Here is a 21,062-nt window from a genome sequence, read left to right as displayed (position 1 = left end):
TATACCAAGAAAAAAAGAGAAAAGAGAGCAAAACTAAAAATAGTAGATTGCTGACTTCTATGGAGACAAAATCTTTTTTCATGGGCACCTTCTGCGTATCTTCTTTGCCTGCCTGCCTGCCTGCACGCGAGAGCAAGCACTCATAAGCAAGAAGATGGAGGTAGAATGGAATGTAACTCTTCATTATTGTGCACATATATTCCTGCCTTTTCCCCAATTTCGTGGTCTTTTCTCCTAATTTACAAGACACAGAAAATCTGAAACTCGTCTTTTATCAGCAATGTGGAATCTGCAACTTTGGGGGATATTAAGGGGCAAGTCATTAAAACCACAAGCCAATTTATGACATGAAAATGTTCTGTAGTGGATTTTCTTTCATATTTATCAATTTGGTAAAAATTCAGTGCTTACTGATGTGTTTATATCTACACGCAGATATATAGTCTTCCTTACAAAGCAACATGTTAAGGTACTGTTATGCAGCCTCAGGTGTTCCTGTATCACTATATCGATATTCTACTGTAGTATTTTTAACCCGTTCTTTTTTTGTATAAATTCACTGTCCCCCTTTTTTACTGAAGGACATTTATTTGATGCGGAAACTTGGCATCACTACCACAAATGAGAAACCAGTTTACTTAGTGTAAGCAAAAGATAACTATGTACATAAACAAAAAATAGCTACTGTATTTCAGTTAGGCATTTTGTATTTCTTTTTGTTTAAAAGAGAGAAGAATATGATGTTATAGACATACTGGCCCCAAATGAGGCTTTTTGATAATACAGAAACACTGAGAGAACTAGAGAGAAAATATCGTGTGATTCAATGTCATTTAAATCGTGTTTGCTGACCACTCCAAGTCGGTTCAAGAACCCTTAGAATCATTTCTGAGGGACATGTACCACCACTGGTATTTGTCCCACTCTTTGGGAAACACTGTTCTAGAGCTTTATCCTATATACTGCAGAAGAAGCCATACTTGGCATATTTCATCCCCAAGGCTACTTGCAGTCTTGATTTTTTAGACCACATTTATTCTCTCTGTCTCAGATTCCATAGACATCCTTTATTTGGTGGTGATCTGGCATCTCTGCTGGGTACTTTTCTTCCCTTAGACTTTCTCCCATGGTTATCTGTGGGCCCAAGACACGCTGAAGTGAAGTGAAGGCTCCCTCTACGTTATGCTGTCTTCCCATGACCAAGATCCAAAAGATTAAGGAGGGGGAGGTAGGTCTCCGCATTAGCCTGTGGCCATGGCATCTTTGATGTGTCTTCCCAATATTGAATTACCCACAAGACCAGGTTCTGCCAGTCAGAATGGGCACAAGACAGTATTTTGACAGCAACAAACGGTCTTCGAGGATAACCTGGTTCATATGCAGTTGGGCAAATTAAAGACACTTAGTGCAGCTAGAATGTAGGTCTTTTCCAGCCCAACTATAAACTCTGCCTAACTACCGAGAAGCTTATGTTCCACCCTCAAGTCCAGGTAGGAACCAGTCTGTTTCAAAAATCAATGTTATTGAGGTACAGTTGGGATATAATGAAATGCACACAATTTGATTGTATGGTTTGATGAGTTTTGACACACACATACCCCATGTAACCACTATCACATTTCCATCACCTCAAAATGTTCTCAGTCAATCCTCATTTTGACTAGGGCTAGACGACTGATCTCTTTTCTGTCAGTGTAGACTAGATTTGTTTTTTCCCAGAGTTTCGCAAAAAAAGGAGTCCTTATGGAAGATATTATTTTGCATTTGGCTTCTTTCACTCAGAATGTTTTTGAGATGTATTCATGTTGTTGGATGTATTAGTAGCTTGTTCCTTTTTTACTGCGGGGTGATATCCCATTCTATGGATCTCCTATGGCTGTTTTACCTGTTCGCCTCCTGATGAGTGTTCAGGTGGTTTCTATGTGGGGATTGTTGATAAAGGTGCTGTGAACGTTAATGTACAAGTTTTGGGGTATGTTTTTTTTTCTTGTGAGAAAATATCTAAGAGCAGAATTATAGGATCATATGATGAGTATCTATTCATTTTACAAATATTATCTCCCAAGTAGTTTTGAAATTGTACACTTTTACATCCCCAGCAGAAATGTATGATGATAGTTCCGTTTGGTCCATACTTTTACAATCATGTGTTACAATCAGTTTTTTTTTTTTTTAATTTTAGCTATTCAAGTGATTGTGTAGTAGTATTTCATTGAGGTTTTAATTTGCATTTCCCTGATGGGTAATGGTGTTCAATTATTTTGATGTGCATATTGGACAGTTGCATATCTGCCTTTATAAATGTCGAATCTTTCGCACATTAAAAACATTGGGTTACCTTCTTATGGTTGAAAGTAAAGCTTCATTATATATATGGAAACCAGTCGTTTATCAGATATGTGTATTCTGACTTTTTTTCCCATTCTGTGGATTGCCATTTTGTTTTCTTGAATGTGTCTTTTGCAGAGTAGATTACAAATTGATGGATTATGTATTTTTATTTTTATGTTTCATATGTTTCACGTCCTAATTGAAGAAGTCTTTATGCAAAGTTCATAAATATTTTCTTTTATGTTTCTTCCAGAAACATAATTTCTTCCAGAAATTTTAACATTTCAGCATAATTTAGGCCTGCATCAGTTTAAACTTAATTTTTCTTACTCTGTGAGGTTTAGGTGAAATTTATTTTTTTATATAGACATGAAATTTTTCCAGCATCATTTGTTGAAAAATCTATCCTTTCAATTACTTTGGCACTTTGAACATAAAATGACCATATATATGTGGGTTATATTTCGGGCCTCTTTATTCTGTTCGAGGGTTATGGATGTCTCTATTTATATCGCTATTAAACTTCCTTTATTAGTGTAGCTTTGTAATAAGTATTAAAATCAAGTCGTGTGACCGCTCCAAATTTGTTCTTTTTTAAAATTGACTTGGATCTTCTGAATCCTTTGCATTTGCAATTCCATTTTAGAATTGATATGACAATTCTTACAAAAACACATGCTGAGATTTTTATTAGATTGAGTTGAATATATAGATTATTTGAAGAAAACAGTCATGTTAACAATATTAAATCTTTTGATCCATGAACATAGCATGTTTCCTCATTTATTGAGTTTTTCTTCAGTTACTCTTAGCAGTGTCTTGTGCTTGTCAAGAAACAGGTCTCATGTGTATTTTCTTGAATTTATCGCTAAGTAGCACATGTTTTTGGATGCTATTTCTAATATCTCGGTGTTAATTGTTAGTATACGAAAATGAAATTAATTTTGCATATTGACCTTATTTCCGACAAGCTTGCCAAAGCACATTATTTTAGTGCTAGTAGCTCTTTAAAAAATTATTTGGCATTTTCTACATATGCAATCATCTTATCTGTGAATACAGACAATTTTGCATCTTCCATTCTGATCTGTTTGCATTTTATTTCTTTTTCTTGCTTTTTTGCACTGGCTAGGACCGCTAATACGTTGACGAATAGGAGTGCTAAGAGTGAAGATCCTTGCCTTTTTCTTGGTCCTAGGAGTGAATGCTCTTTTACCATTAAGTATGAGTAATGAGTATTGAGTATTACTCATTACCACTCTCTCTTTTACCATTAAGTGTGATTTTAACTGTAGGTTTTTGAGATTCCTGTTATGAACTGATGAAATTTGCTTTAATTCCTGGTTTGGGGGAGGTCTTTTTAATCCTAAATGAATATTAATTTTTTTCAAGTATTTTCTTGAATGTCTTGAGATTATAGCAAGATTTTTCTTCTTTTGTCTATTGATGTGATGGATTACATTCATTGATTTCCAAATATTACTTATAACAGGGAAGATACGTGTTGTCTCGCCAGTAATTAATATGTCTACCAAAAATGCTCTGTGACATTTACTCAATTCAAATTTCTTAAACTAAGAACTTTTTTCTTTTAGCGACATTGTATGGTAAATTGGCATTACATTGAATAGGATTGTATATGCAGGCATCTTGGGTTGGGTCGTGCTGTCTGTGAGGCAGCACCAAACGGTTATTAGCTGTATTTGGAGCAGCAGCTGTTTGGAAAGGGACTTCCAGGCTGAGCACTGAACACAGGCCGTGCCAACAACGCCACTGTTCTCGTGTCATCAGTGAGCGTGATGATATCCCCTGCTCTGGCTAGTAGGGATTTGCCCATTTCAAATCTGGTTACGTATACATGAAATGTATAAAAGCACTCTGAAAAATAAGCAGTGTGACATTTCTACGGTGTTAGTGCTCTACATCACATTAACGGGCAAAATGGGGAAGAAAACGTATGGAGGTGACCAGAAGAGATACAGGAAAATCTGGACTTCCCTTTTTGGTTCCTCTGAAAGTCGAGCGGATCCTTGGCTCTTTGGTTCTTTCGCCCAGCACTCCAGACTATGGGGCTGTTTCTGGGTAGTGACTTGATGTAGGTGTAGTAACCAAGGTTTGTGATATTTCAGTTGATGCTCTTCTGTGCTTAAGTCCTGTAACAATTGGCCTCTTGCTTTGTTTCTTTGTGATAAAATTCCTGCCTTGAACACAGACCTCGACTTTTTTCTCTCTCCCTTTCTCCTTCTGCTTGTGCGATTGTAACTCAGCAATTGGAGAACTATAGGCGCTCGCTCTTTCCCTCCTAAAAATCCTTTTAAAGTGTTTGGCTCTAATTCCTAAAACCTTAGACTAGTGGCCTTTTTTTAAAAAAGTTTATTTATTTTATTTTTATTTATTTTTTTAATGTTTATTTATTTTTGAGACAGAGAGAGACAAGGCATGTGTGGTGGAGGGACAGGGAGAGAGGGAGACACAGAATCCGAAGCAGGCTCCAGGCTCTGAGCAAGCAGTCAGCACAGAGCCAGACGCGGGGCTGGAACCCACAAACTGTGAGATCATGACCTGAGCTGAAGTTGGATGCTTAACTGACTGAGCCATCCAGGTGCCCCAAGTTTATTTATTTTATTTTTGAGAGAGAGAGAGAGAGAGAGAGAATTCAGGCGAGAGGGGGAGGGGCAGGGAGAGAGGGAGAGAGAATCCCAATCAGTCTCTGCACTGACAGGGCAGAGCCCAGTGTAGGGCTAGAACTCGGGAACCTTGAGGTCATGACTTGAGCCGAGATCAAGAGTCAGATGCTTAATGGACTGAGCCACCCAGGCACCCAGACTAGTGGCTTTTATACATGTTTCCACTGAGACACACAGAAAGAAATACATTTTATACAATTTCCCCCAACCTGCATGCAAACTCTACTGAAACAAGATTTTTACAAAATATTCTTACCCTTCCTGTGAGGTACCCTATGCATTTTCCTCAAGTAAAAACGGTGGTCAGACCCTACTAATAGGTTGTTCACAGTTCAAAAAACACCATTTAGTTGGTATTTTAAAATGTGGTAATTTAAAATGGAGCAGGGACACTTATTATTTTAATTTACTAGTACAAAAATCTATTAAGAATCTAGTTACTGTTTTAATCTCAAATGTTTTCCTTCTGGGGCGCCTGGGTGGCTCAGTCAGTTGAGCGTCCGACTTCGGCTCAGGTCATGATCTCGTGGTCTGTGAGTTCGAGCCCCACGTCGGGCTCTGTGCTGACAGCTCAGAGCCTGGAGCCTGTTTCGGATTCTGTGTCTCCCTTTCTCTCTGCCCCTCCCCTGCTCACACTCTTGTCTCTCAAGAATACATAAACACTTGGGGCGCCTTGGTGGCTCAGTTGGTTAAGTGTCTGACTTAGCTCAGGTCATGATCTCGCGGTCCGTGAGTTCGAGCCCTGCGTTGGGCTCTGTGCTGACAGCTCAGAGCCTGGAGCCTGTTTTCAGATTCTGTGTCTCCCTCTCTTTCTGACCCTCCCCTGTCCATGCTCTGTCTGTCTCTGTCTCAAAAATAAATAAACGTTAAAATTTTTTTTAATTTTTTTTTCTAAATGGCCTTTAAAAATCTTTTACCCATTCATTTTTTATGCTAAGTTGTATTAGATTTAAGTAGAATTAATTTAGATCATCGCAAGCAAGATTGACTTAGATCACATTAAATTCAATCATTTGCCCTTAAAAAACATACTTTCTCCTGTGACACTGCACATGGGTTTAATTTTTAGGAGTTAATCATACTTTTTTTTTTATAGAAACAGTTTTATAGTTTGATGGAGACATAATATTAGAAAACTTGCTTCCCTTCCCTGAAGCTTATTGAAGCTGGTATCTTTGATGTCACTGGAGTGACCTTCCAAGTTCAAGTATTATCACAAATATTTAGAGGCTTTTTTCCCTATGTAAAACTTGAAAGGCAACATCCATTTCCAAAAACAGCCATTTATTTGACTAGTACTTTGAGTACATTTCTACTAACAGCAAATATGTCATTATTTTTACAAAACAAGTGTAGTATTGAATATTTAAAAATTAAATATAAAAAAAAATTAAATATAGATTGTGCAAATCACTTAAACAAGAGAAACATATACTTTATGTAATGTACCCTGACTAATGTATTTGTTTATTTTTAGACCAGATAAGAATAGCTACCTTCAGTTCCAAGAATATCCTCTTTCCTTTCTGGATGCTACGTTTCTTGTTCTGACTCCAGACTCCAGCTCTGACTTGAACTTAGTACTCCCAGGCTTCAGGAAACTTCTTGCCTCATAACTCCTGCAGATTGCCCACTCTCAGCTTCCTCTGAATTTAGGAGAGAAGCCACTGAGTGGGAAAAATTTACCTTTGAAAGTAAATGATACGGGGTAACTGGCTCAGTTGGTTAAGCATCCCACTCTTGATTTTGGCTCAGGTCATGATCTCACCATTCATCACCAGCCCTATGTTGGGCTCTGTGATGACAGCTCTGAGCCTGCTTGGAATTCTCTTTCTCTACCTCTCCTACCCCTCCCCCATGCATGTACATGTGTTCTCTCTCTCAAAAAATAAACATCTTTAAAAAAGTAAAGAGTAAATTCTTAACTCTTCAAGAATATTTCCATTTCAAAAATAAAAGACTTGTTTACACAAATTGGTGTGCCCTTGGTGGTGGGGGGGGGCGCTGGGGGATCCAGGTATGGTACACAAACAATAATAGATGAAAAAGTTCCATTCACATTGGAAGGTGTTCGGGTGTGTATGTACGATGGGTTCGATCTGGGAGCCTTCTAATAAGTTCTCCTCACTTTTCACAATTCCTTCCCCGAGTTTGTGTGAGCTGGGCCTTCTGTATCTCTTCTCTATGCCTCTTGAAATCTTTCCCCTGTTATTTCCTAATGTTTGAATCTGATAATTTTAATATCTACAGTTTGTGCGAGTTTGAATGTGCTATGATTTTATTTTGCTGACTCATATTTTGATGGCTACTTTCCTCATGTGTTTTGTGATTTTTCAATGTGAGCTCAGGTTTTGGGGAACATTATGTGGAGGAAATTTTTGGAGCCTGTATTTAAAATATGTTCCTCCAGGATGAGCACTGGGTGTTGTATGGAAACCAATTTGACAATAAATTCTATATATATAATAAAATATATGTTCCTCCAGAGAAGATTTACATTGGCTTCCACTAGTATCTGGGGGTGTTACCAACCAAAACCCATTCAATGTTTTGATTAGGTTTATTTTGGCCAACATGTAATATGCATTAAGGCTCCAAGCCTGCCTATGGTACACACTTGGGGTAAGAAACACTTGAAGATATATTTTTTCTTTTTTGCTATACCAAAGTCAAGGTTGAGACACACACATAGAGGAGAGTACACCCTGTCTTTGTCTGCAGAACACTGCTTTATTTTCAATTTAATGCCATTCATAGTTGCCTGATTGATATGAGGGTCTCTGATCTGGCCCTTCCCTGTCTCAGGAACCATGTTTTACCTCCTGATCTTGTGCTACAATCTGGGAAACTAAGCGTGTAACCACCAGGAGCTGGCAGATGCTTCAAGGGTAAATAGCAGCCCAAGTGCTCAAGCGCCTCTTTGGATTTTCACTTTATTTGTGGCTCTGAGCAATTCATTTCTTTTCTCACCCGCTTAATCACGTAATAGAAAAAAAGTTTTTCATTTATATTTTATTCAGCATTTTTGTGTGCTGTACCAAGAAGGGCTTCTGTGGACATCTAAAGTGTAACTTGGCAGAAATGGAAATTCCAGGATAGTTTATTTTTGAAATGATGCTGGCATAATTATCTATCCATCTGGAAGAAAACAGGGCTGTACCACAGTGTCATACCATATACAAAAATAAATTACAGCTTGATTAAATATCTAATTGTGAAATATAAAACAATTTAAATGTCAGAGGAAAATTTAGAAAAAAAGATTTTTATGACTTTATAGTATGGAAGCTGTTTTTAAATAAGACAGGAAATCCAACTGTTATAAAAGGAAAAGAGATATAACTGCATGCAAACTAAAATAAAAATGAGTAATGAAAGATAACATAAATAAAACTGAAGATAAGTTAAATATGGGATAGAAATATTTGCCACATGTGTGACTAGAAAAAGGTAGGAACTATGGGACGTTAAAGAGCTCATGTGTGTGTGCATGTGTGTGGGTGTGTGCATGGCAAGAGAGTGGAAAGAGAGAAGGAGAGAGAGCGCTAAAGGGAAAAATGGGTAAGAGACACAAACAAATTTTACAGAAGAGAATATTCTAAATGGTCAAGTATCAAAAAGATGTTCAACATCACTAATAGCTGGAGAGAGGCCAATTAAAACAACCATTTTTTCCCCGCCCACTAGATTTGCATAAGTTGTAAGAGGGATGTATCAGTCAAGCTGTTTTCAACTAAAAGTATCAGAAACTTAGATAATAATGTCTTAATAGGGGAGTTCACTAACTCAACATGGTAGGAAATCTGGAAGTAGATTGATTCTATGATTCATTAACAAAGAGACTCAACAATGTCACCAGCCTATTTCCAGATTTATTCTTAGGGGAATTGGTAAACAACCTTATTGTTTAAAACATTATTGTATAACTTTCTGATACTTTTTTCCTCATGTGTGTATGCTTTTTCTAATAAGGAAAATTTTATCAGGTTTCGTTAAGCCTTTGTTAAAATTTTTGTTAAAAGGTTTTGTTATCAGGGATCTCAAGCTTGAAGGATAGCAAAGGTCAAGAAACGTGATTTGCTCAAACTGAATCATCTAATAGAAGCCACCATATTGAGCAGAGATATCGAAGGTCTCTTTCCTTACTGCAAGTTTAAAGCAGATATAAACCCATCTCCTTCTAACCCCAGGGAGGAGGTTTGGGCTTTTAACTAAGCAGAGCAGGAAAAATAAAAGACAAATAAAAAACCTGTTCTGGTGAAGCTGTGATCATAGCCTGGACATCACATGGATTTTAGGCCCAAGTTCCCATTGCATGAGTGGTACAGGGACTCTTCAGAGGAAGAACTTTCTTTAAGCTAGTCCCAGACTATTGGTGCACCAAAGTGTCTAGAAAAAAGTACCAGCTCTCTAGAGGAAGGGACTTTAATGTTAGGTCTCAACCAGACAAAACAGACCCTTTTGCAAGGACATGAGCAGAACACTGTTCTGCTTGTGAAGAATAAGCACCCCAAGCATACAGGTATGCAAGGCAGCATGCATGAGCCAGCAGAAGAGAACACACAGCAGAAAGATCACAAAGGTTTCATATATTGGAATTCTCAGAAAATAAATATAGATCAAATATTCTTCTAAGTTTAAAAAAAAACATAAGGCGAATTTGGAAATATTTTTAGAGGATAGAGGATTATAAAAAAGTGACCTACTAGATTTGAACAAGAACAAAATAAAACTTTTTAAAATTAAAAATATAATAACAATTGAAAACTTAATGGATAGGTTTAACAACAATTAGATAGAATATAAAGAGCTATGGAGAGAATTAGGGATCTGAAATACTGGTCAGAAGAAGTTATTTTGTATGCAGTTATACAGAGAATACATAATGGAAAATTTGGACAAGAGGATGACAAAGAGAGGAACACATAAGAAGATTTAACATGTGGCTTTCTATCGTGGTCCATAGGAGAGGAGATACAGGTTTGGGCAAAAGCAGTCTCTGCAGAAGTAACAGCTCAGAATTTTCCAGAATTGATGAACACCAATCTACAAATCTAAGAAATCCAGTGACTATCAAGAAGAGGAATAAAAAGATACCTAAACCTTGACATAGCTTAGTAAAACTACAGAACACCAAAGACAAAGTGAAATCCTACAAGTTGACAGACAAAAAGGTAAATGAAATTCAAAGGAGTTCAGAAGAACTGGCATTGTCTTTTCAAGCAAAAAGTAAAAAGAGAAAAGTGGAATTTTATCTTCAATATTCTAAAAGAAAAGAATTGGTAACCCAGAATACTACCTAGAAAAACTATCTTTGAAGAATGAGGTTTAGCAAAAGACATTTTCAAAGTAACACAAATAGGTGAGTTTCACATTATCAAACTCTTTGATAAAGGAAACTCTAAGGGTGTACTTCAGGCATAAAGAAACTATACCAAAGTTCTGACATGCAGGGAGGAATGAAAGGCAAAGAAAGTAATAAATATGTCACTGATTCTAAACAACATTAATCTACAACAGCAATGGTGTCTTTTGAGGTTTAAAAGAAATAAGATAAAATGGTCATTCAACATAGAATACTATTTTTTATATACTATGTATGTCAAGAAGGTTAAATGGAATTAAAATTTTCCAAGGGCCTTGTTTTTGTCTAGGAGAAAGGTAAATATATTGTTAATCTTTATGCTTTGAAATGTCCCTGTCGTAATTGCTAAATTATTTCTGAAAGAGTAGAATGTGACTATGTACCTTCTAATCTACAATGAGAAACAGAACAATAAAAATTATCCAAAAGTAGTAAAAAAAAAAAAGCAAGAGAAAGAAGCACACAACAGATGTGACAATAAGAAAGTATCCAAATGTTAGTAATAATTAAATATAATTAATTTAATGTAAATAGACTAAACAAAGGATACTAAGTTGGAGAAAACAGATCCAATTAAATGTTGTTTTAAAAATGTCTTGATAAATGAAAATTTACAGAAATGTGAAATTGTTTTGATAGAAAACATATACCATACATATATTAAACAAACAAAAATATTGGTTTATTTATATTAATGCCAGACAAAATTAACTTTAATGAAAAAAAAATTACTAGAGTTAAGAAGTAACTTTATAGTGACTAAAGTTTCAACTTACCAGGGATTCTTAATGAATTTAAATTTCTATGTACTTAACAATGGGACTCAAAAATAAAGAAAATACTTAGAGATCTATAAGGAGAAATAGAGATGTCCACAATCTCAGAGGGAGGTTTTAATATGCCACAGTCTTGGTAAGTGATAAAACAATTAGATAAAATAATTAGTGAGACTATATAGAGTTGAAACAAGATGGTTTACGAACAACCTAATTTTTAGAAAATTATAATATACCAAACCTGAATAGTCTTATGACAGTAAAGAATTTGAATCAGAAGTTTTTAAAAAGTAGTAAAAAATATTCCCAGAAAGAAAATTTCAAAGTTCTACTAGAAAAGAGGCTCTACTAGAAAATTTTGATACACTTCCAGGAACAGAGAACTCTCACACAAACTCTTCCAAAATGTAGACAAAGAGGAGACACTCCTTCACTCATTTTATTCATAACCTTGATATCAAACCCAACAAAGCCAGTGTAAGAAAGGAAAATTTCAAGCCATTCTGATTCATGAACATGTATATAAATATGCCAATCTTAGCCTGGAGCCATGTAAGAAAAGGGATCTGGGAACCATAGTACAAGGGCAAGGAAATCATTATTTTGCAAATCAGGGTAAGGGTTACCCTTGGGGAAGGAAAAAGGTTGTGATCATGTGGGGGTATCTCAGAGTGGAAGAAAAGGCGGGAAGATGAGGAGGGACGTGATGTGTGGGAGTTTATAATTCTTTTTATACTCAACCTAGATAATGTATGGACTTTTCTGTTTATTCATTATATTTCACAACAAACATCAAGTTTCCAAGTAATGTTTGCATATAGGCAAGTTAATGGGAGGTTGCACATTCTACTAACGTCTGAGTTGGTTTTGGAGTATTGAGCAGCTGAAGACATGATGTAGCTCTTTCCTTAGTAACTCTTGTACAGTACTGTCTGACTTGGTTTTTGTTTTGCACATATGTTCTCTTTCTAACCAAAAAATCCAATAGATCAAAGGTTACTGTGTCTATAGATAAGTGTTTCAAAGACATCTAGATTCCCCCAATACCCATTTAGAAGCAGGACCTAGACTTCCAGCAGATTATATAGCTGTCCTCCTAACAGACAATATTTTCCACTGCTCTTACAGAGAAGCGTGGCCATATGATTAGGTTCTGGCAAATGAGATGAGTGGCAGTGTTTAGAAGAACTTCTGAGAAGACCTGTTGAAACAGAACTGGCACGTTATTATGCCACCATCCATCACACTGCCTGGATGTAAAGGTTAGAGTTTTAGTGGCTGCCTTGGACCATGAGGGTGATGGCTGCACCACAGGGGTGGCAACAAGGGAACTGACAGGGGCCTGACTGAAAACTTCATGGTGTCACCCTGCTAACATTGGACATCTTCAACATCTTCAAGTTTCTTTTACATGAAAGAGGAAGGGAAACTTGTCTGGTTTCCTCTGTTATTTGTAATGAAACCCAATTCTAATGAATATAGAAACGACAAAACAAATCATCCAGAGTTCTACCTGCATATGGGTTGTATCCAGTCAACAGACGGATTTTGATTGACCTACAGTTTCTGGAAAAGGAAAGAAACAAATTTCTTAACATTGTTAAAAATTAAGAATCTTAATATAAAAGTTCTAGATATCTGGCTTGTCCTTGAAAAATCAGTTATGGCTTTCTTGAGGTTTTCCTCATTTATCAGTTGGTTAAAACTGAGAAGCAAGTCATTCTTCCTTAGTGGACATGGGCTTTCCTTGTTTTTTCATTCATTCATTCATTCATTCACGCATTCAATATGTAATGAGCTTATACCCATTGGCCTAAAGTTTACATTATCAATAGTTTAGTATATTTCTACTTTAGCATAGTTGAGTTATTCAACTTTATATCTTACTTTTCTACCTTATTAAAATGTATGCATTTCAGTTTGTAACAAATGATTTCTTCTGACCCTAGGTGACATCAGAGTCATGCTCAGAGAAATATCTGTGATGTCACACAGCATCAAGGACACTCTAAAATTTTCCATGAAAATTCATCTAGGATAAGTTTAGGAAACCTGGGCAAGAGAAACTGGTTATTTACTGGGTTAATTTTGATAGGAATTGCTATTTAGTTCTTGCTTACACTAATTACCACCTTTCATATGGAAATAGACTATTCAACAAAAACATTCAAGTTCCAGGTATCTTTGTTCCCATTCTGCTATTAAAACTTACAGTGCTTGAAAGGCTAAATGTAGTAATAATTTCCTTTCAGATTTCACATACTATTTTAATAATACTATTATATTTTTTGCTTTACAAATAATTGGCTTCAATAAAGAAAAGACACACACAACATTAAAATATTGGGTGCTTTATTAACCCCCATACAATTTTCATCTTCCTGTTGTGTTCTCAGTTGTGTAAAGAGAAAAGGAAAATTGATTATTTATATCAGTCAGAGCAGGTAAACAATGCTTATTGATTAGGTACATGTCTAAATTGGACTTTCATTTAATCCAAACTAAAGGGTTACATCTGAAGGAAGATAAACTGCCAAAACATTAGAATTAGGTTTATCAAAAATTAATAATTTCAAAGGATGCTATAATTATAAAAATTGCAGGCTCAGATATTATTATTCTTTGGGGATTTTAAAGTCTTGTTATTTACAGTCCTTTTAAAAATTCATTGTTGTTTTCCAATTTTATCATGGCTTTCTATTTTAAACGAATCCATTGCCGTAGTAGTCAGTGTAAGGTGACATCTCCATGCTGAGAAATACTCATGGGACCCCTTGTGGAATTGTTCTGCCATCACATGAACAAATCCATTTATAGCTCATTCTCTGAGGATTCGGTGCGCACCTGACAGGTGTGCCAGACAGGCTATTTTTCCCCTCCATAAACTGAAAGGTGCTCTGATTTTTATATTTCGGAAAGTGCTATGAAATATAAGCATACAAAGAAGTGCTCTTAAAGTTTAACATAGGAAGCATTTCCTATCTCGGGAAACAAGTACACTGATTTTGATTATGAAATTTTGTTCATAGGGATGTAATGGGAAATTGGAAGTAAAATTTATAACCAGTTCTAAATTGAGGATTTCACACTATGTAAGCCCCTACTCTCTTAGTAATGCTAAGTAAATACTATTACCTGTTTACTGAAATACTTTTTGTGTGATTATCATGTACAGGACATTGGGTTCGGTTAAAATATGATTATCTCACATCAGTCTTTTCCACGTGAACAAACTGCTTTCTGTGAATGTGTTTGCTGTGGGAGAATTTATACTAGCATGAACTCTAGGACAGAGAAGTGTAACTTCTCCCTCATGGTCAGTATTTTCAAATGCCTTCTCTGAACAAGGCTTTGCTATGAGCTGAGGAAACTGGTAGGAGATATGGGTGCTACTTTCAAGGATCTTTCATTTTTCCCGTGTTGGCTTACGAAAAAAAAACAACCTGAAATATTCCTTGAGTAGTTACCAACTAATTTCTTTACAAATATGTATCATTTGAGAATGTGTGTTTTGATGACATATGAATAAACTAATTTTTAGGTGCATGTGGGGAAATTAAGAAAAATGTGGAACTGATTTAAATTATCCTTTCTACATTTTATTAATCTCATCTCTGCCTAAGTTAAAGTTCTAAGTTCCCTGTGCCAAAGATTATATTCTTCAATCTCACATTCCTCATTCCTTAAAATATAAAAACATTATTTTTCTTAAATTGAGACAAAAGTGGACAAAAGAAGATTTGAAGATACCCAGTGTCCCTCACATACTCCCAGAAGCCCAGGAACAGAAGAACTGTCAGGAAATATTTTCATGTGTGGTGCAACCTGCATGCTATAAAATCATGAAATCATTCCAGAAGACCGACAAGACGGTGTATGCAGGCAGCCATTTTTAGACTGAGCACTAAACAATAGAGGGCCCATCAATAGCCCATCTGATTGTTAAAAGGCAGAAATAATTTTCAGGCTATTTCTCATTGTTCAGTTGGATTTCTAGATTACAAAATCTGCCCTCGTTCAGTACTTGAGGTTCATGTTGATCAGAAACAACCTGTTTGACATGATTATTCTTGCTCTGTGGAGAAGGGTGACCATTTGCTGTTCCCTAGAGTGGAGTATGTTGGAGAGATCCAATTGAATAAACTTCTGCCTGAATTATTCCTGATGACATTTGTAAGGGTCACTGTAAAGAATAGTAGGCTAGGACAAGCTCTAGGTAGTGGAGGGCTTCCTGCAATTAGTGAGTACAGAATTAACACAGGAGTGTTAGACAAATACACCCAGTATTTTTGACTTAGCAACTGAGACCCATTCTATTTCACATGTGTAGACTTTCCACATGTAAGTGCAGTTCCATGCTGTTTTATATTAGACTGATTTATCATGAATAGAATTTTTCATGATGATCTTTTCTTATCTCCCATTTCCCTTGCTTCTATATAGTTTTCTTCATATTTTTTATTTTCAAAATTGCTTTAGAATTGTTCCCCGGATGGATCATGTATTCCTTAGTAGGGTTTAAATTCCATCAGGATGTGGACTGTGCCCCACTTTCTGGGATCTTTTCTCAAGAGTCATTCTCAGTGCAAAGTTATACAAAGCAATCCCTTTGGATCCAGTCTTTTAGGAGAGCAGCAAGAAACTAATTCAAAATGCATTTTCATTACCGTCAAGCAAATGTTTGAAATGATGGTATCCACATTTAATGATGTTTTGAAATGGCAGGTTAAAGGAGGTTCATCATGAAGATTTGGGAAATTTTTCGATGCTTAGCATGTCACTCTGTTTTTAGAAAAAGAAATGATTCCTGTTGGGCTAGTTCAAAAGGTAGCTTTGAACATCTTAGAGGCAATGTGTTCTCTCTTGGTTTAGCTGCAGACATTACTTCCACATTTCGCCCCAGAAACCTGTGAACTAAACTAAACTAAACAAAGCCTTTTCACTGATGTCACAGGCCTGTGTCATAGAGGGTTTATGGGGTAGGTGGATGGACCACATCATTCAGTTGGCCGTGGTGGCATTTCTTCCATGTGCCAGGACAGAAATGGACCCATCAGAAAGCATCTCAAGGAACATTGTCTTTTTGGGTTGGCTTACTACCTGAGAACAGGCTAAAAGCAGGAGGAAGAAATGCTTCCTTCCCCTTTTGTGGGGAATAGGTGGGGAGGCAGTTGAAGACTTGATATTTATACATTCATGGATACAACCTTGCAGGGTGGTATCTTTTCAGTTGGGGAAAAACCTTTAATAAAAGGAATAGGAGTGGTTTTAATATTAGTCTGGGGTTTCTTCAGGGGTGTTTTTTGGATCTTCTTTAAGTTCTGTATGCTACTTGCCACAGCAGCTTCTGGGAAGGGAGCACTAACCTTGTAAATTTCACAAAAAATTCACTTTGGTTCGATGGAGACCTCTGTTTTCTTTGTCTGATTTTGTTTTTCAACAGATGTCCAGCCAGTGCATACCTCTTCAGTCACTCTACTCTCAAAGAGTTTCTATTCTTCACTCCACTATAATGTTTTAGTTTCTAGTCACTTGAAGGTCATTCAAATACAGTAAAAAAAAAAGTCTTTACATAGATTGTAGACATTCTACAAGATTTCTGTGCCAGTGGTCAATATGGGCCATTTGAAGCAATTGATCAAGTCCATAACTCAGTTCTAAGCCATCTCCTGCTAATAGCATATACTAAGGAGATACAAATTAATTAATTCAAAGGTCATAGAAGTCTCATAAACATCAGTAAGTTTTAAACTTATAATAAGGACAGAGAAGAGGTCAGCAAGGAAGGAAACATGGGGATCATGAGGATCACGCCCATATTATCTTTTTCTTTTCATTTTGAGTATTGTGTCTATCCGTCCATCTTTCTTTTCAGTTGTTCTTTTGTCTTATCTTATTGTTGTACATTCATCTGCCTTTCACATGACTCTCTCCAGATGTCCAGAATCTTCCACCTCATCTGGATCAATGTTCTCTTCTCCCTGCCTTGCTAATACTTCCTTTCCCTCTGTTGTCTTGGTTCAATGTATTGTAGAGCTTATATAGGGGAGATATTTGTGAGCTAGGCTCTCACCCATCTGGGTTAGTGCTTTTCCCCATTCCCATTCTATTCTACTTAATTTTCTAAGGAGTGAAATAACATGAATGAACAACGAAGCACTGCCCAAACCATGGAGGTGCTTATAACATGGAGAATGCATTTCAGTTGGCACAGTCAATCTCAAATGGGAAATTATTGAATAATAAGCGTTCTCCTATGATCAAGAATATAAAACCTGCTAGAAAAACTAATATGCTCATCAAAGGTAACTTATTAAAATGTATTCTTAACTGTGCTACTATTTCCTTTTGCCATGACTCATTGGGTATAGACTACAGTTCTTCTTCATTTCTCTCCTGTAGAGATTATAATCAACATTTGGTTTAGAAGATAGTTTTACAAATGTTTGCTTTAAAAATTGCTCAGTGTTTAAGGAGCTCTTTCTGGATGTTGTTGCTAGCCTTTTCTAGCTGAGTAATCTTTTTTTATTACTAACTCGTATCGGTAAATTTGTTCACAAAAGTAGAAACATTGCCCATCTGTAATAAACATCTCTGAGAGCTGTTAACCTTCACGAGAGCAGTACACTTTTATAGAGAGTATTCTATTTTCAGGGTTGCTGACCTTTCGCCTCTTTATTGGTTGCCATAGTGATGATCTGAGCTCTGCTTAATAGAGCTTTACTAAAAGGAAGACAATCAATAAGCTTTTTAACTCTAATGTTTATATTGATAGTTCCTGATAACATATATCGGAATAAGATATAGCCTGATAAATGTAGCTAATAGTGGCGTTTTATTTTTTGAATTTTATTTTTTAAATTTTATTTTTATTTTTAAAAGCATACTCAAGTAGATGTTTATGTAGGTTGCAAGAGATTAAATGCTTTCTGTGGCTTTCTTAGAATTCCTAGAATAGCATTGCGAGGACCTAAAAATATAGATACAACTTGAAATGTAGATTGAAAGACCATAGTTAAATGGATAATAAAACTGTTTTATATTAGCAAGCTTTAGAAGTTGCAAGTACAACAGTTAATGATTTCTAAAACAAAGTCAAGTCAGAGAACTCTTTTAGCACCTTGTCACAAGAACATTCAAGGTCAACCTCTTCTCATATGCACCTGTACAACTTCTAATGACTTCAGAGGAATCCTGAAACCTTTAGGAGAGGGAAAGTTGGCGATCTGCCAGAATTCCTAGGGCAAAGTAGAAAAGCATGGATTATGTTTGTTTCCAGAGCTCACTAAACAGTTTTAAATATATTACTTATCAATGATAAAAACATATATGTATATATTTTTATGATTATAATGAAACTTATGAACACATTTTTGAGGAATTTGATTCCTTTTCCTTGAGAATGAAATAATATTTATTTTAAATTTGTCTTTACCTATTCTGGTTTACATATTGTAAGTAAAATGTAAGTGTATTTAATATAATAAGCTCTCTAGGATTGCAAAGAAAGAATTCTGAGGAATGGCTTAATTCACAAGGTCCATTATCACCGTCATTGGTTTAGACTCTAAGGTGCAGGTGCTGTGCGTTGCTTTCTATGCATTCTCTCCAACCCTCTCACTGGGTATGCCTAGTCAGCTGGGGCAGTTTGCCCAAGGCACTATAGCCACAAATGGAGAAAGTGTCATCTCACTTTGGCTTCTCTTTCTCCAAAGTCTGCATTCTTCTACTTCTCCTTGATGTCTGAGAACCTAAGACTCCAGAATTCTATTCCTGTATCCCATCAGATACTTCCCAAGGCTTATTAAAAACAAAAACCAACATCCCTAATGATAGGACCCAGTGATGAAATTAAATTGATGCTGAGGCTGTCTTTAGTGAATGAAAAGAAAATGAACTATGTGCTCATTTCAGGTGTCAAAATAATTTCTTTGAAAAAATACAGGAAATATCTGTCATCATAGATTTTTTTAATGTATCACTATTTTCCCTAAATTAAAAAGATTTCTTAAATGCAAGATGAACTTTGGAAAAATTGGCTGTCTGTGTTTTAACAGGAGAGTCACAAATTTGATTACACCCTTTATGTTACTTGGTTTCAATGATCATGTTTATTTTTCTAAAACTAAAAACCTTATCCTTTGCTTACTAAGAACAAACTAGTAGAACTTTTAGCGGTTCCACCATTTGAAGATCTATTCGTCGTCTCCAGTTGTCAACACTGGGGATAGAGTTGAGAACAAAGCAGGCAAAATTCTTTCCCTCACGAAGCATGCGTTCTTTGGAGGGAATTGAATAATAAATAAATATATATATGATGTGGCCAGGTGCCTGGGTGGCTCAGTCGGTTAAGCATATATAATGTGCCAGGTGGTGATACAACCCAGGGATTAAAACAACAGCAAAAGGGTGGAGGATGAACCACGACCCAGAAGGAAGTCCTACTATTTCAGCTAAGGTTCAGCCAAGACCATCGCGCCTGGATGACTGCATCGGGCCCCTCCCTCTGTCTCTTCGCTTTTTTACTCCTGTGACCCTCTGCGGCCACGCAGAATGAACCTTAGATCCCGTAGTTCGCCTCCTCCAAGTCCTGCGACAGCTCCTACTTGGAATGGAATTCACAGCCCTTCGCTTAGCCTACCAGACCCCACAGGCTCTTTTGTCTTGGTTGCCTCGCTCTCTTCTGCCTTCCTCCCCGCTCACTGCCCTCCAGGCACGGGTTGTGCCTGAGCAGCCCGAATGGGCCTCATCTCGGGGTCTTGTACACTTGGCTTTCACGTTGCCTGGCGCGCGGCTCGCGGAGACCCTCCGGGCGTTGCTCCCTGTCGCCTCCCAGAGCGGCCTCCAGGAGCACTCTGCCGCAAGGGGCATCTCCGCGTCACGCGCGTGCGCCTCTGCTTCATCACAGCACGCGTAAGGCCTCTTGTCGCACATCCATCTGTTCAGTGGGCGTGTGGGAACATAAGCAGCTCCAGAGGAAGGATTTGGCTGCCGCGCACCGCTGTATCTCCAGCACCTGGAACGGTGGCAAGAGCTATTGAAAGAGCTCGGTAATTATTTGGGGTATGAGTGAATGAACGTGCTCCAAGGATGGACCGCTGAGAAATGGGGAGAAGATAGTAGAAAAATGGCAAATGCCTTGGAGGATTGAAAAGGGCTCCCGTGTGCTGGTGCTTTCCACGATCCTAACTCTGGCTCCCATCTGGATCCCATCTGGGATCCCATCTGGATCCCATCTCGATCCTAACTCTGGTGTGCTGGGTAGCTCCACATCAACGATGCGAAATTTTGGTGATCCTGGTTACAATTTCTAGAGTATCTTAAATGGGTTGATTTATGGTCGTGTTCTTTCTTTTTTAACTGAAGCATCTCCAAATGCCCCAAAACTCGGACCCATGGAGCTGACCGTTGTTATTACTGTGCCAGTTTGCCTCCTGTCCATGGCAGCGGCGCTGATGATATGGGCGTGCCAAGGTCGCCAGTGCACAGACAGGAAGAAAAAGAGACAGAATGTGGAGGAACCCCTCTCTGAGTGCAATCTGGTAAATGCTGGAAAAACTCTAAAAGATCTGATATACGATGTGACGGCCTCTGGCTCTGGCTCTGGTATGTGCCCCCTGTCCATTTTGCAGTAAGAAAACTCACATTTAAAAATAAATCAAAACAATTTCTAACCTGTAGAAAAGGGCCCCAGTATTATGAATTGCATCATTTAGAGTGCTCAGCGTGGTACCTGGTAAGTTCTGGTATAGAAACCTGTTTTAGGATTTGATGAAGAGAAAAAAACGTCACGGCTGAAAGAGTTAAGTCTTCTCAGTTGCCTTGTCTGCCTTTAGGTGTTCCGAGTCTCACTTTTATATTCCTTCACAACTTATTTTTTGAAGCAAGAAAGAATTTCTCTTC

The 21,062-nt window shown here is 37.1% G+C and overlaps 1 protein-coding gene across 6 annotated transcripts in view; it reads left to right on the top strand.

Annotated features, from left to right (window-relative positions):
- ACVR1C (activin A receptor type 1C) overlaps positions 1–21,062 on the top strand; it is a 74,304-nt gene that overhangs the window by 33,940 nt on the left and 19,302 nt on the right. For all 6 annotated transcript variants that reach the window (XM_042994473.1, XM_042994475.1, XM_042994476.1 and 3 more), the window contains exon 3: positions 20,526–20,765. In XM_042994473.1, the coding sequence (XP_042850407.1) occupies positions 20,526–20,765 (240 nt within the window). The remainder of the gene's footprint in view (positions 1–20,525; positions 20,766–21,062) is intronic.

Source organism: Panthera tigris, chromosome C1 (genome assembly GCF_018350195.1).
Source record: "Panthera tigris isolate Pti1 chromosome C1, P.tigris_Pti1_mat1.1, whole genome shotgun sequence".
Classification (NCBI taxonomy): Eukaryota; Metazoa; Chordata; class Mammalia; order Carnivora; family Felidae; genus Panthera; species Panthera tigris.
The sequence above is the reverse complement of the archived record's forward strand: the minus strand, read 5'-3'. Positions and strand labels throughout refer to the sequence as shown.